Here is an 11,637-nt window from a genome sequence, read left to right on the forward strand (position 1 = left end):
AGTGCTCTGGTCTGTCCTTCCCACACCAGTGTCCCTGTCACACTAACTCTTGAGCCATGCCAGGCACGGAGCCTCACCCTGTGCTGGTGTCACCAGGACACTGTCCTCCCTCCCCCAGGTGCCATCCAAACACAGGTGCAGGTGGGCATCACTCAAGGCCTTTATTTCAGGGGTACACAGGGTGGGGGGGTTGTACACAGAGAGCTGCAGAGCCAAACACCCGGAGACCCCGAGCCTGGACCGCACCGGTGCCGCTCACCGTGGGGGCCACTCCAGCCACTCGGCCCGCTCCCCCCATCCTCCCACCCCTCTACCTACTCTACATCGTGCCCCCCCCCGGGGTGCCCTGTGCCCCCCAAGCGTGGGGGCTCCCCCAGCCCCAAATCCACCGGCAGCCAAAAGCCACCCCCAGCCCACCCATGTGTCCCCTCCCAGCCACCACTGTGGCACAGAGAGCTTTGGACCCGTCTGCACCCAGCACCGGGGACACCGGGGACATCTCCCCACCCACGGGGTGACGCTGCTCAGCAAACACGACCCGGACGGCCCTGCCCGGATCCTGCTGCGCCAGCAGGGCCCAGCCCTGGCAGCAGCTGGTGAGGAGCAACTCTGCCACACTGGGACAGTCCCCAAAGGGTGACAGATGGGCCTGAGGCCCTCCCAGGCTTCCTGCAGTGAGGACACAGGCAGCCCCTTCAGACACAACCCCCTGCCCACCCTCCACAGCAAAGGGGGAATGCAGCACTGTCACAGCATCACTTCCCAGCTCCCTGCAGCCGCTGTGCCACCCCATAAACTGTGGGAAGCCACCTCAGAGCCCTCCAAGCCCCCAAGCCATGCAAAGCTCTATCCCCACCCAGCCAGGGCAGAACAAAAGTGTAACCCACAGTACATCCCACACTGGCACAGGGCATGGACACCCCCAGAAGCCCCCTTGCCCCAGAACTGCTCTACAGGAACCTTCCCAACTTCTTACAGCTCTTGTCCCCCTGTCAAGCCAGGACAAGCCAAGTTTTGCAAACAGCTGCCTGAGCGTGGGGAGGGGCACCAAGGGGTGCCATCGGGCAGCCCCCCCTAACTGGGGTCCCAGTGGGGCTCCACAGCATAGCTAAAAGCAGCCACTGGCTTTAAGGCTGGGCAGGAGGGAGGACAAGTGTCCCCCAGCCAGGAAAGGGGAGCCAGCAGAGGCAGGAGGCGCATGGGATGTAGGGATTACGCTACAGAGTGGGGGTCTGGCGGCGAGCAGCCTCCCCACAGCGTGGCTGGCAGCACGGAGCATCCCAGTGAGGCGTTCCAGCTCCCAGGGTGTCCTCACAGGCTGAGGAAGTCCTCCTTCCGGTACCCCTTCTGCAAGGAGACAGCCCCATCAGGCACACGGACCCCTCTGCTCCGGCAGTGATGGGCCACACTGTCCCCACCCCACCCGCACAGGGACAACGCTCTGGGATTGTCCCCAAACCTGAAGAAAAGCAGGGGTGGAGTGGGACCCCACCATATCCTGGGAAGCATTTGGGTGGTGTGGCTCTCCAGGATGAATCCCCTGGCCTTGATTCCCTAGGGATCCTCCCACTGGCTGCGGGAGGCTCTGGAATGGGTACGTACCATCTTGAAGTCCCGGTGGAGCTTGGTGTACTGCCACATGTTTCCCAGGAGGCTGGCAGCGGCTCGGGAGGACTTCTCGTTGTCCGAGCTGGGAAAGGGACAGGATGCAATGAGGTTTTGGGGACCACTGAGCATGGGACAGTGCCCATCAGCCCAAGGAGACCACCCCAGAGGGGCCTGGAGGAATTGGGGGCTTAGTGTGGGTGGGGAGAGGCAGGAGGTGAATGGCTGGATCCCACAATAACAGGCAGGAGCTGGGAGAGGTTCCCTGATGGGAACAGGCAGCTATGGTGATGGTGGGGTGTCCTTAGGGGGTGACAAAGGGCTGGCAGGTGGCCACAAGGCCACTCTGAGCTAGTGTGGGGACTCCCAACACCAAGGCTTGAGAAGGGGAACTTGTGACCCTCTTCCACTGTGCTGAAGCAGGGAGGGAGAGGAGAGCAGGAGAGGAGCCCGGGTGTGAGCTGGGACACGCAGCTCCCACCTGTCCCGTCGCTTCTTGATGAAGAAGAGCTTCCTGAGGCCGTCGAAGTAGACGATGTCGCGGGCGGCCATGGGGCTCTCCACCACCAGGTTGTTGAGCACCGCGATGATGTTCACGATGACGTCGGCAGGCGGGGCCTTGTCCCCGACGCTCCCTGGCAGCTTCTCGATCAGGTGGCTGACCACCTTGGTGGCTGTGGGCAAAGGGCACATCAGGGCTGGTGGCCAGAGCCAGAGGGGACAGAGCCATGTCTGGGAACAGCCCGCAGGCTCAGCTGCAAGCAGGGACGCAGCAGGGAGGATGGGGTTGGGATGTAGCTGGAGATAACGGGAGGCAAAGTAAAAGGTTGGGAAGCACCCCCCAGCCCTGGTTCACCCCTGGCACTCACACATCTCGTCCTTGTTGCGGGCGTGGCGGGACAGGTTGCGGATGAGGCCGGTGAGGGAGCGCAGCTGGTGGTGGTCGGCAGTGCGGACACGGTCCAGCACGGGATTCAGGATGCGCTCCTGCTCCAGCGCCAGCCGGCTCAGCACACCCGCCCACTGCAAGGCAAACACCCCCTTGGAGACTCCACCAGCTCCCTGCTCCTCCTCCTCCCACTCACTGGGAGCAGGTCAGGGTGAACCCTGCCCAGGTGCCCCCCCCTCCCAGCACGGCCGTGATGGGCAGGCTGTGGGACCCCCGGTGTTCCCCGGGCCTCACCCTGCGGTCCCCAGCTGTGATGTTCTGCAGGGCACCCGAGGCCGCCTCCGTCGTGTGCTTGTTGAGCTCGCAGCGCTGCAGCAGCCGGTTGTAGATGCCCACGATCTGAGGGTTCCAGAGCCACTCCATGCCCTTGGGATCCTTGGAGACCTCCGTGAAGGTGACGATGTCCGCATTCATGTAGTGCTGAGGGACAGGGGCATTGTTAGACTCCGGGGATGTCCCCTCTGCAGTGTCCCTCCCTGCCAGTGTTGCCTTTTCTCTACCTGCCTGGCCTGAACTGCTGGGCAGGTCACCCTGGCTACATCATGCCCCATGTCATGGAAAAGCAGGGGTTCAGCACCCTGATTCACCCCAAACACCTGATTCACCCTCCACTGAGCTCACCCGCGTGTCCCACCCACCAGCTGAGGCCGGCGTCCACCTCCGCCCTGGCATCATCTCCGCTGCCAGTGCTTCCCAGTGCCAGCCCCACCCCGGTGACATGGCCAGGATGTGCCCCCACTGACCTCCCGGGCTTTCTTGCTCTGGGGGCTGAAGCAGCCCACCAGCTCCCCTGTCACCGTGCCACCGGTGTTCCTCCGGTGGCCCTCGAGGCGCTGGAGCGAGGACGGGGGCATCTCATCGTACAAGCGGTAGGAGAGGTTGCGCAGGACACAGACAGCGTTCTCCACGCTCTGGGAGGGCACAGGGGACACAAGGGTGTCATCCCTGGGCCACCTGCAGGGTGTGTCCAGCTGGCACAGGGGCTCCATAGCAGAGTCATTACACCGGCTGTGCCCAGTGAGCCCAGCTGGTGGACTCCGTGGAGCTGGACTGGTTCTCCCAGCATCACACCAAGATGTGCCTTTGCACAATGGGATGAGGGAGCAGCACCTCAGCCCCTCCACCACCAGCACAGGGACTCACCTTATCCTCCGACTTCCCCACCTCCAGGGAGCTGTTCACATAATGGATCATGGAGTCCACCAGCCCATGGCACTCACGCATCTTCTGCCGGGTCTGCTGGCTGGCAGAGCTCAGGTTCCTGCATGGGAACAGGGTTCTGTCATGGAGAGAAGGGGATCCCCCACAGACACCCCTTCCTGAGCCCAATAAAGAGCCCTGCAGACAGTGCTCTTGTCTCTTCCTCCCTCCAAAACTTTGCTCTCAGTGGGAGGACCTGGAGGAGATACCTGAGGAAGCCCGTGGAGTTATAAAAGATTTCTGCCTCTGAGGGGTTCTGCTGGATGACACCCGAGGCCCCCAGCCCAGAGAGAGGGACCAGGACCAGGTCTGTGAGCTGTTCCAGTGTGTCCCGGGCCAGGCGATCCTTCAGGTTGTCACTGGAGGACAGATTCCACAGGATCCCTGCACAGAGGGGGACCCTCAGTACTGGAACAGCTGGAGAGCCCACCCACCCCAACTCCCCCACCGGGGGGCTTGTGCTGGTAACAACCAAGCAAAGGGATCATCCCCGTGGAGCTCCGTTCACATGAGGGGAGTAGAGGCCACCCTCAGGAGAGGGGGACCGCCGCCCACCCCTGTTGTCCCCAACCTGTGACGTTCTTGCGGAGCTCATCGTCGGGCTCCCGCAGGGTGCGCATGAGCTCGTAGATGCCGTTCTCCTCCACCAGCGCCAGCTTGTTCTCGGCGTTGTCGTAGATGAGGTTGCGCATGGCGCCGGTGGCGTGGCGCTGCACCTCCTGGTTCGGGCTGTTGAACAGCTTCACCAGCTTGGGCATGGCCTGCAGGCTGCGGGCCTGGGGGACAGCCCGGGGGGTCAGACATACTGCGTTCCCAGGGCTTCCTCCGGCCCCTGCACCTGCCCGCAGTGTCGGAGGGGCTGGGAAAACCCCTGCTCCCACTGGGAAAACCTCTTCTCCCACCCTTCTGGGGGCTCACCTGCTTCTTGGCGCTGCTGTCGCTGTAGCACTTGTGCTGCAGGTATGCAGCGCCCAGCACCTGCAGGTTGGGGTCACTGGCGATCAGGTACTTCACTGCCGAGGGCAGGTCAATGTCGTCAAACCTGGAACCACAGCTGGGTGAGTCCCAGCAGAGCATCCCACAGGATCCTCCACCTCTGCACCCCACCATGTCCCCCATGTCCAAGGAGTCCCATGAACCCATTTCCTTCCCACTGCACTCTGGGCACGGGACTCCATTCCCAGTGGGATGAGCATCATCCTCCTGCCATGTCTCAGGATGCGTCCATGGAGGAGCCAGGGTCGGGGCAGGACACACTTGGAGGTCAGCCTTGTGCTGTGGTCCATCCCCACAGAACCAAGCTGTGCCCACCATCCCACCCCTCTTCCCAACATCCCCTGTGCCCAGTGGGAGCTGGAGGGGTTTGCCCTCCTCCAGCAGGGTGGGACACACTCCTCCCACAGTGGGGACAAGGACCAAGACACCCCGGAGCAGCCTGGCCCTCACCCGCCGGCGTGGTGTCCGAGCAGCGTGCTGTGCCCGTTGTACATCTCCATGGCGCGCGGCTCCGCGAGGTGGTGGCCGGACTCGGCCAGGCTGCGCACGGATGGGGCGCGGGAGCTGTGCTCCCCCAGCCCCAGGAAGGCGCCGCCGCCTCCCGCCGGCACGGTGCCGAAGGAGCCGGCGCTCAGCCGCGAGCGGTTGTTGCTCTGGAAGCGCTGGAGCGTGCGCATGGCGGGCGCACGGATGGTGCGGCTCGGCGGCCCCTCGGCGCCGTCCAGCCAGTCGCAGGCGGCCTTGGCGGCCGTGCCGGCGCTCAGCTGCCGCTCGAAGGTGAAGGAGCGGCCGAAGCCGCCGCCAGCCTGGCTCTTGTAGAGCTGCCGCTGCCCCGGCGTGTCCAGCTGCTCCGACAGGACGCTGTAGCGGTCGTCGGCGAGCGGGAGGGGCCCGTCGGCCAGGCGCAGGGAGCGCAGCGACAGCGTGTCCAGGTTCTGCCGGCAGCGGAAGTTGCGCTCGTGGAAGGAGCTGGGCCGCGGCGAGGCGGTGGCCGCCTGCGAGGCCGCGTAGCCGGCGACGTAGGCGCGGCCCTTGGCCAGGCCCCCGTTGCTGATGGTGGCCATGCGCTTGTGCGGGGTGAGATCCACGGCCGAGCGCGAGGACCAGCCGCTGCCCCGCAGCGTGCCGAAATCCTTCTTGGCCAGCGGCTGGTACAGCTGCAGGGGGGGAAATGGAGGTTTAGGTTAGGAGTCCGTCCCTCCACCTCCAACAGGGGAGCGCAGAGCTCTCCTCAGCGCAGCCAAGACGGTGGGTAGGGGGACAGAGCCCCGGTACGTACCGAGGCCTTGGGGTCCACCCCATTGCTCTGGGAGCGGGAGCTGAAGGAGGAGCGCAGGGTCGAGCTGTACTGACCGCCTGCAGGACGGCCACAGAGGAGGCAGAGTAAGTACATGGGCAGGGCAGGGAGGGATCTGGAGATCAAAGATCGCCCCAGCTCGTCCCAGGGGGACCTGCTGCGGGAACCGGGGCACCGCAAGCAGAGCTGGGGGGACAGAGGGGTGGGAGGAGGCCGCCTTCACCTGCCCGCTGGCCACGGGGAGCAGAAGCGGCCTCCCCGCCCTGCCCCGTGCCCCGACGGCGAGGGCACTAATTGCCACCTTGGCGGGGACGCCGCGGCTCAGCCCGGTCCCCCCTGCCGCAGCTGGATCAACAGCCCAGGCATCCCCCACAGCCAGTCCCGGCTCCCCCGCCCGGGGAACGGCACCTGGAACCCCAGTGCCCCCCATGGCACCTCACGCTGCCCACCTGCCCTGCCACCGCCCCAGGGCTGCCGGCGGGACACGACAGGGACGGGACACGACAGGGACGGGACAGGGACGCCGCCAGTGCTGGTGGTGCCAGGAGCGTGACTCACGCCGGGGGCAGCCCTCGGGGTGTCAGAGGGGTCTGTCCCCACCACTGGGGTCCTCCGCGCGGGGGTCGGGGCTCGGGGGATCCCGGCGGTGCCGGGCGGGGCGGCAGGGCGGAGGCCGCCGGCGCAGACGTTAAATGGAGGAGCTGGAGCCCGGCCAGCGCCGCCGCTCAAGGCTGGGGGGGCTCTGCCAGGGCGGGAAAATCCTCCCCCCCTGCCAGCCCATTGCGGGGTGTGGGACCCCACCAGCGCAAAGCCCTGCAAGGGCAGGTGGGGGAACTGAGGCAGGACTCCGAGTGGGGTAAAACGAGCCCACGCTGGGGCCGAGCTACCCCTGGTCCCAGCGCTGGAGATGCTCGGGGGCGTTCAGGGGACTCGGTCAGGGTGGGGAGCACCCCCCAACCCGCAGCCAGGGTGTGCCCAGAGCCCAGTGCCGGCCGAGGGGCTCCCACCACCCGTCCCACCGCGTGTTCCCAGGGGCTCCCGCGGGGTCTCCCACCTCTGGTGCCGTCGGCGAGCTCCTCGGGGCGGGCGGGCGCTTGCCCCCGCAGCATCATGCGGATGCGGACCTGCTCCTGGACACGGGCGCTGCGCAGCCGCTGGGCCTCGGCCGCCTCCCGGCCCCGCTCGTCCAGCTGCCGGTCCGAGGGCAAGGCCAGGGAGCAGACGCCGGCCTCGGGCTGCAGGGCCGACAGCAGGAAGGCGTTAGTCTCCTGCATGGTGCCGAAGGGCCGTGGCCAGCCCGGCCGCCCTGCGCAGGTGAGCGGCGGCAGTGGCGGTGTTCCGGCGTTCCCCAGCCGTAGGGAGGCTCCGTCCCGTCCCGTCCGTCCCGCCCCGCCGCCACGCCTCGCCAGGAAAAGGAGGGGGCCCCACCGGGGCCACTGTCACCATTGACACCATCACCATCGTCACCGCCACAGGTGGAGGTGCCCAGGGGTGACCTCGGGCATGGGGTGGTCCAGGGGTCTGGGGGTCCTACCTTGGGAAAAGCCGGGATCCCTTCAGACAGTCACCCCCTGACTCCTGGGCAGCCACACCAGTGAGCCCCAGACCCCTAGACTGTCCCATCAATGAGCCCAAGACCCCCAGGAAACCCCCCAGAACAGCCCTGAGCCCCCACAAAGCCTCCCCATTCACCTCTGCCATTGAACCCCGGACACCCACATTGTTCCTCCAGTGAGCCCTGGAGTCTCACGTGGTCTCTCCTAGGAGAGCCCCAGACCTTTGGAGAACCTTCCCATTGACCTCCAGAGACTCATATGGCCCTGCCGCTGAGACCCAGACCCCTACAATGTCCCTCCAATGAGCTCAAGACCCCCAGGAAACCTCCAGGGACAGTCCTCTGGAGCCCCAAATGACCTCTCTGTCCAACTCTGGACCCCCAGATTGTCACTCCAGTGAGCCCCAGACCCCCACATGGGGTCCCAGGGGCGTCCCAGACCACCAGGGAGACCTCTCAACCAGCCCTGACCACAAAGCCCCAGGCCACCTCCACAGGGACCCCTAGATCACTCAAGCCACTTTCCAGGAGCACTCTGGACCCCCATCTGGCACAGGGGTCCAGCCTGGAGTGGGGGCTCTCTGCAGTAATTCCTGGCTGAGCCCTCCCTGCTTTGCTTTTCAAATCAGCCGGGGAATGAAAAAACAACAATAATAAAAAAGGGGCGGCTGAGCGCCGCAGGCCCATGGTGACGAACGCGGTGACTCAGGCCCCGCTGCCACCACAGGTACTAATTAGCCTCGCCCCAGCTGCCGAGCCGTCCCATCGCAGCCAGACTGGGGACACCACATCCCCCTGGCCCGCTGTGCTCGGGATCAGCTCCCGAAATCCCCCCGCTGCCAGGCCACGCCGCCGTCCTGCAGCCCCGGCTCGCTGACCGAGCGGCTCATTCCTGACCCGAGTTGTGGCCGTTCTCAGCCCCTGCTCAGGGTCACGGTGGCTCCGTGTCACCGGCCAGGTGGTTTGGGGTGAGCGTGGCCACGCGGGCCTGGCTCTGTGGCCAGCCCCAGCTCAGCGCTTGGCGTCACCGCTCCGGCAGCGACAGCAGCGTTGCTGGGCCGGGTTTACAACACCCGGCGGTGACACCGTGCGCGCTTCGGTCGGGGGTGAAAAGGGCGGCTGTCCCCGAGGAATGTGCCGCCGTCAGCAGGAGCTGCGGCAGGGGCGGGGTGGCAAGAGCTGCGGGCCGGCAGTTTGGGGTGACAGTCCCCCGGTGGCTGCCCCAAATCCCCCTTGGTGACACCATCCCGATGTGCTGAGGACCAACGTGGGGGCAACCCACCTCCCCAAATCTGGGGCTTGTAGGAGCCCCCTTTTGCCCAGGGGCCGCCCCTGTGTCTTTTGGGGTACAGCACCCAGGAAAATCCCCGAGGCCCACCCTGTTCTCCCACCGCGGCACCACCCCACGGGCGCACCAAGCTTGGCAGAGCTCGGCTGGCGCTCCCAAGCCTCAGAGCCCGGATGAATCACAGGTTCCCCCCGCAGCGGGCGGAGGGGGTGGATCGCTCCCTCTGCAAGCCAACACTTGCCCGCCGTCCCCATGCCAGCATCCCGGGGGATCAGGGTTATCCCAGCAGCCCCCCAGCTCTGGGGGACAGAGGGACTGCGGGGACAACCCTGAGCCCACTGGCACCCCCACCTTCCCCCAGCTCTGTCTCCCTCCCAAACCTGCATTCCCCCACCATAACACTGCCCTGCAGCTGACAACTGGAAATTCGGGGGTCCGGGGGGATTCAAGGACTGCTTGGAGCTGGAATGGGCAGCGCTTGCCTCACCAAGCAGCTCGTTAATTAGGGAAAGTCGGATAGGAGGGGGATACACCGGGGGCTTAGAAACAGCAAATCAGCACAAAGAAAACTTTTGAAGCAAAATTGAGGGATTCCCGAGGGGAACCAAGCAGAGCTGGAATGACACAGAGTGAAATAAACCCAATCCGGGGTCCCTAAAGCAGCCGCTGACCACCCCCACCCTGGAGGCACCTCTGTCACTCCCCCGCGGGGTGACAGAGCCGTATTCCCGGGGAGCCCCGGCTTCTGGGAGCGCCGCGTCCTCTCCCACCCCCCCGAGCAGCACCGAGTGCCCATCCCCACGCCCGGGTCCCCAGGGCTGGCCGTGCCCGCCGGGGCCATCGGTGTTGGGGCGGGGAGTGGCCGCCGTGGCTCCGCGCAGCCCGGACACCGCGCGCACGTGCCAGGAGCCACGCTGGGGACACCGAGGCACAGGGAGGGAGGGGGGAAAAGCCTCCTGGCCGGAGCTGGCCGCTGTTGGGCAACCATCAGACCCACGTGTTGGAGCCCCAGACCCCCGGCACCACCCGGGCCAGCGGAAGGGGACAGGGTGCGTGGCAGGGCGAGTGACACTGGCTCTCCCCAGGGACCGATGGTGGGGACGGTGGGGACAGTGGCGACGGTGGCCGCGGGAGTGGCTGGCACGTACCTGGCTGGGTGGCCCCGGAGGGCCGTTGTCCTGCAGCATCCTCGGGCGGGCAGGTGCACCCCTGGGTGCTGCGGGGTGCGGGTGGGCGCCGGCGTCTGCGGCGGGCGTGGGGCGCGCGGGCCCGCCCCGCACCTCGCCCAACCAGTCTCCTCGCCGGGGTTTTGCATGGAACACGCTCGCCTCCCCGCCGAGGCTGGGATCTCGGGGCTCACCAGGGCTCCTCAAAATCTTCAGCACGGCCAGGGGTCCGGGGGGGGGGCCAGGCCCCACAGCGGAGCCACTGTCTCGGCCGCCTTCATGATGCTGCAAAAAGTCCCCAGGGATCCCCACTGCCACCATGGCCATGATCCAATGTGTCCTTCCCGCCACAGCCCCCTGAACACCCAGCTCAGGGCACCCATGGGTGTAACAGGGAGGGTTTGGGGGTATCAGAAGGACAAGATGGAGGAGAGGCAGAGTTTGGGGGGCACAGACATTTTTTAGGATGCAGGGGGATCCCCCTGGTTCTCAGGGAGCATGTTTGTGTGCGTGGGATGGAGCAGGAGCCCTTTGAAGCCAGATAAGCTGAGAGGGAGCGTTTGAAACGGGCCAAACCAGTTTGGGGGGGTCACTGCTTAGCTCCTACCACCACTAACCCAGGCCCCCCACCACACCCCACACTCAGCAGGGAGCGCCAGGAGGGAGCCCCCCACCAAAGCCCGGTGCAGGGCAGGAGGTGCCAGGACCCTCCACATGGCCACTGCCATCATGTGTGGCCCACTCTCAGCCCGCGGGTGTCAGGAGGTCCCTGTGCTCCCCCCAGCCTCCACGACCTCCCCTCTCAGGCCCGTGGCTGGGGCAGCCCCTCAGTGAGGGAACTCCAGCCTGGAGTTTGCCTCCACCGCCCCGGACAAGCCCCAACACCTTTGCAGTGTCGCTGCGGGGCAGGGAGGGCCAGGGCTGATCCTCCAGGAGTGGGGACCTGCCCGCACCCCGCTGTCACCTGGGGCTCCAACACCTGGCCCAGGAGAGGCTCCCTGTGGCTCCTGCAATCCCCATGATCACTGTGTCAACCCGTGGCCACAGCTCAGCCACCACCAGAGAAACAAACCCTCTGGCGTTGTGCTGCTGGCCCTGTCCCAAGCAGACACCATCAGCTGGCCCCAAACTGTCCCCAGCACCAGTGGGGATGGCACTGCTGGCACCAGTCCCTCCCAGCACCAGCTCTGGATTTGGCTGGGTCTGGTGCCCGCTCCGATGGTGGTGGCTTTTGGAGCTCTCCCGGCTGGGAAGCTGCTGGAAAAGCTGTGCCTAAGGCCAGGCTGGTTTTGGGATAGGACTGGTGGCCCGGGGGCCGTGGGGCCACCCGCTCTGCCCAGCCACAGAGCAGCTCCCAGCGCAGCCCTCACCCACAACAAAGCGTTCCCAAAGTGCTGCAAAAAAAAACAGGGAGCAGGGCAAGGAGAGGGGAGAAACAACTCCTGCCTGCCAGGATGGTCCCTTCCCAACAGAGCCTGGGGCCACAGGTGCCAAATCTGGGACAAAAAGCCCCCAGCTGTGGCTGTTTGCTGATGGCACATGGGTGGCTGAGCCCTCACCTCAAACTCGGGATGCTCGGAG

General features: G+C 65.9%; 1 protein-coding gene across 1 annotated transcript; it reads right to left on the bottom strand.

Annotated features, from left to right (window-relative positions):
* Positions 1-391: 391 nt before the first annotated feature.
* Positions 392-10,935, bottom strand: PKP3 (plakophilin 3). Its single transcript, XM_053981336.1, has 14 exons — positions 10,039-10,935; positions 7,102-7,282; positions 6,030-6,106; positions 5,201-5,907; positions 4,673-4,796; positions 4,326-4,530; positions 3,964-4,138; positions 3,698-3,815; positions 3,298-3,465; positions 2,789-2,974; positions 2,475-2,628; positions 2,087-2,279; positions 1,603-1,690; positions 392-1,347 (listed from the first exon to the last, which is right to left on the bottom strand). The coding sequence occupies exons 1-14, from the start codon at positions 10,381-10,383 to the stop codon at positions 1,312-1,314; spliced, it is 2,757 nt and encodes a 918-aa protein (XP_053837311.1). The 5' UTR covers positions 10,384-10,935; the 3' UTR covers positions 392-1,311.
* Positions 10,936-11,637: the final 702 nt, after the last annotated feature.

This window comes from Vidua macroura, chromosome 6, assembly GCF_024509145.1.
Source record: "Vidua macroura isolate BioBank_ID:100142 chromosome 6, ASM2450914v1, whole genome shotgun sequence".
In the NCBI taxonomy this organism is placed as follows: domain Eukaryota; kingdom Metazoa; phylum Chordata; class Aves; order Passeriformes; family Viduidae; genus Vidua; species Vidua macroura.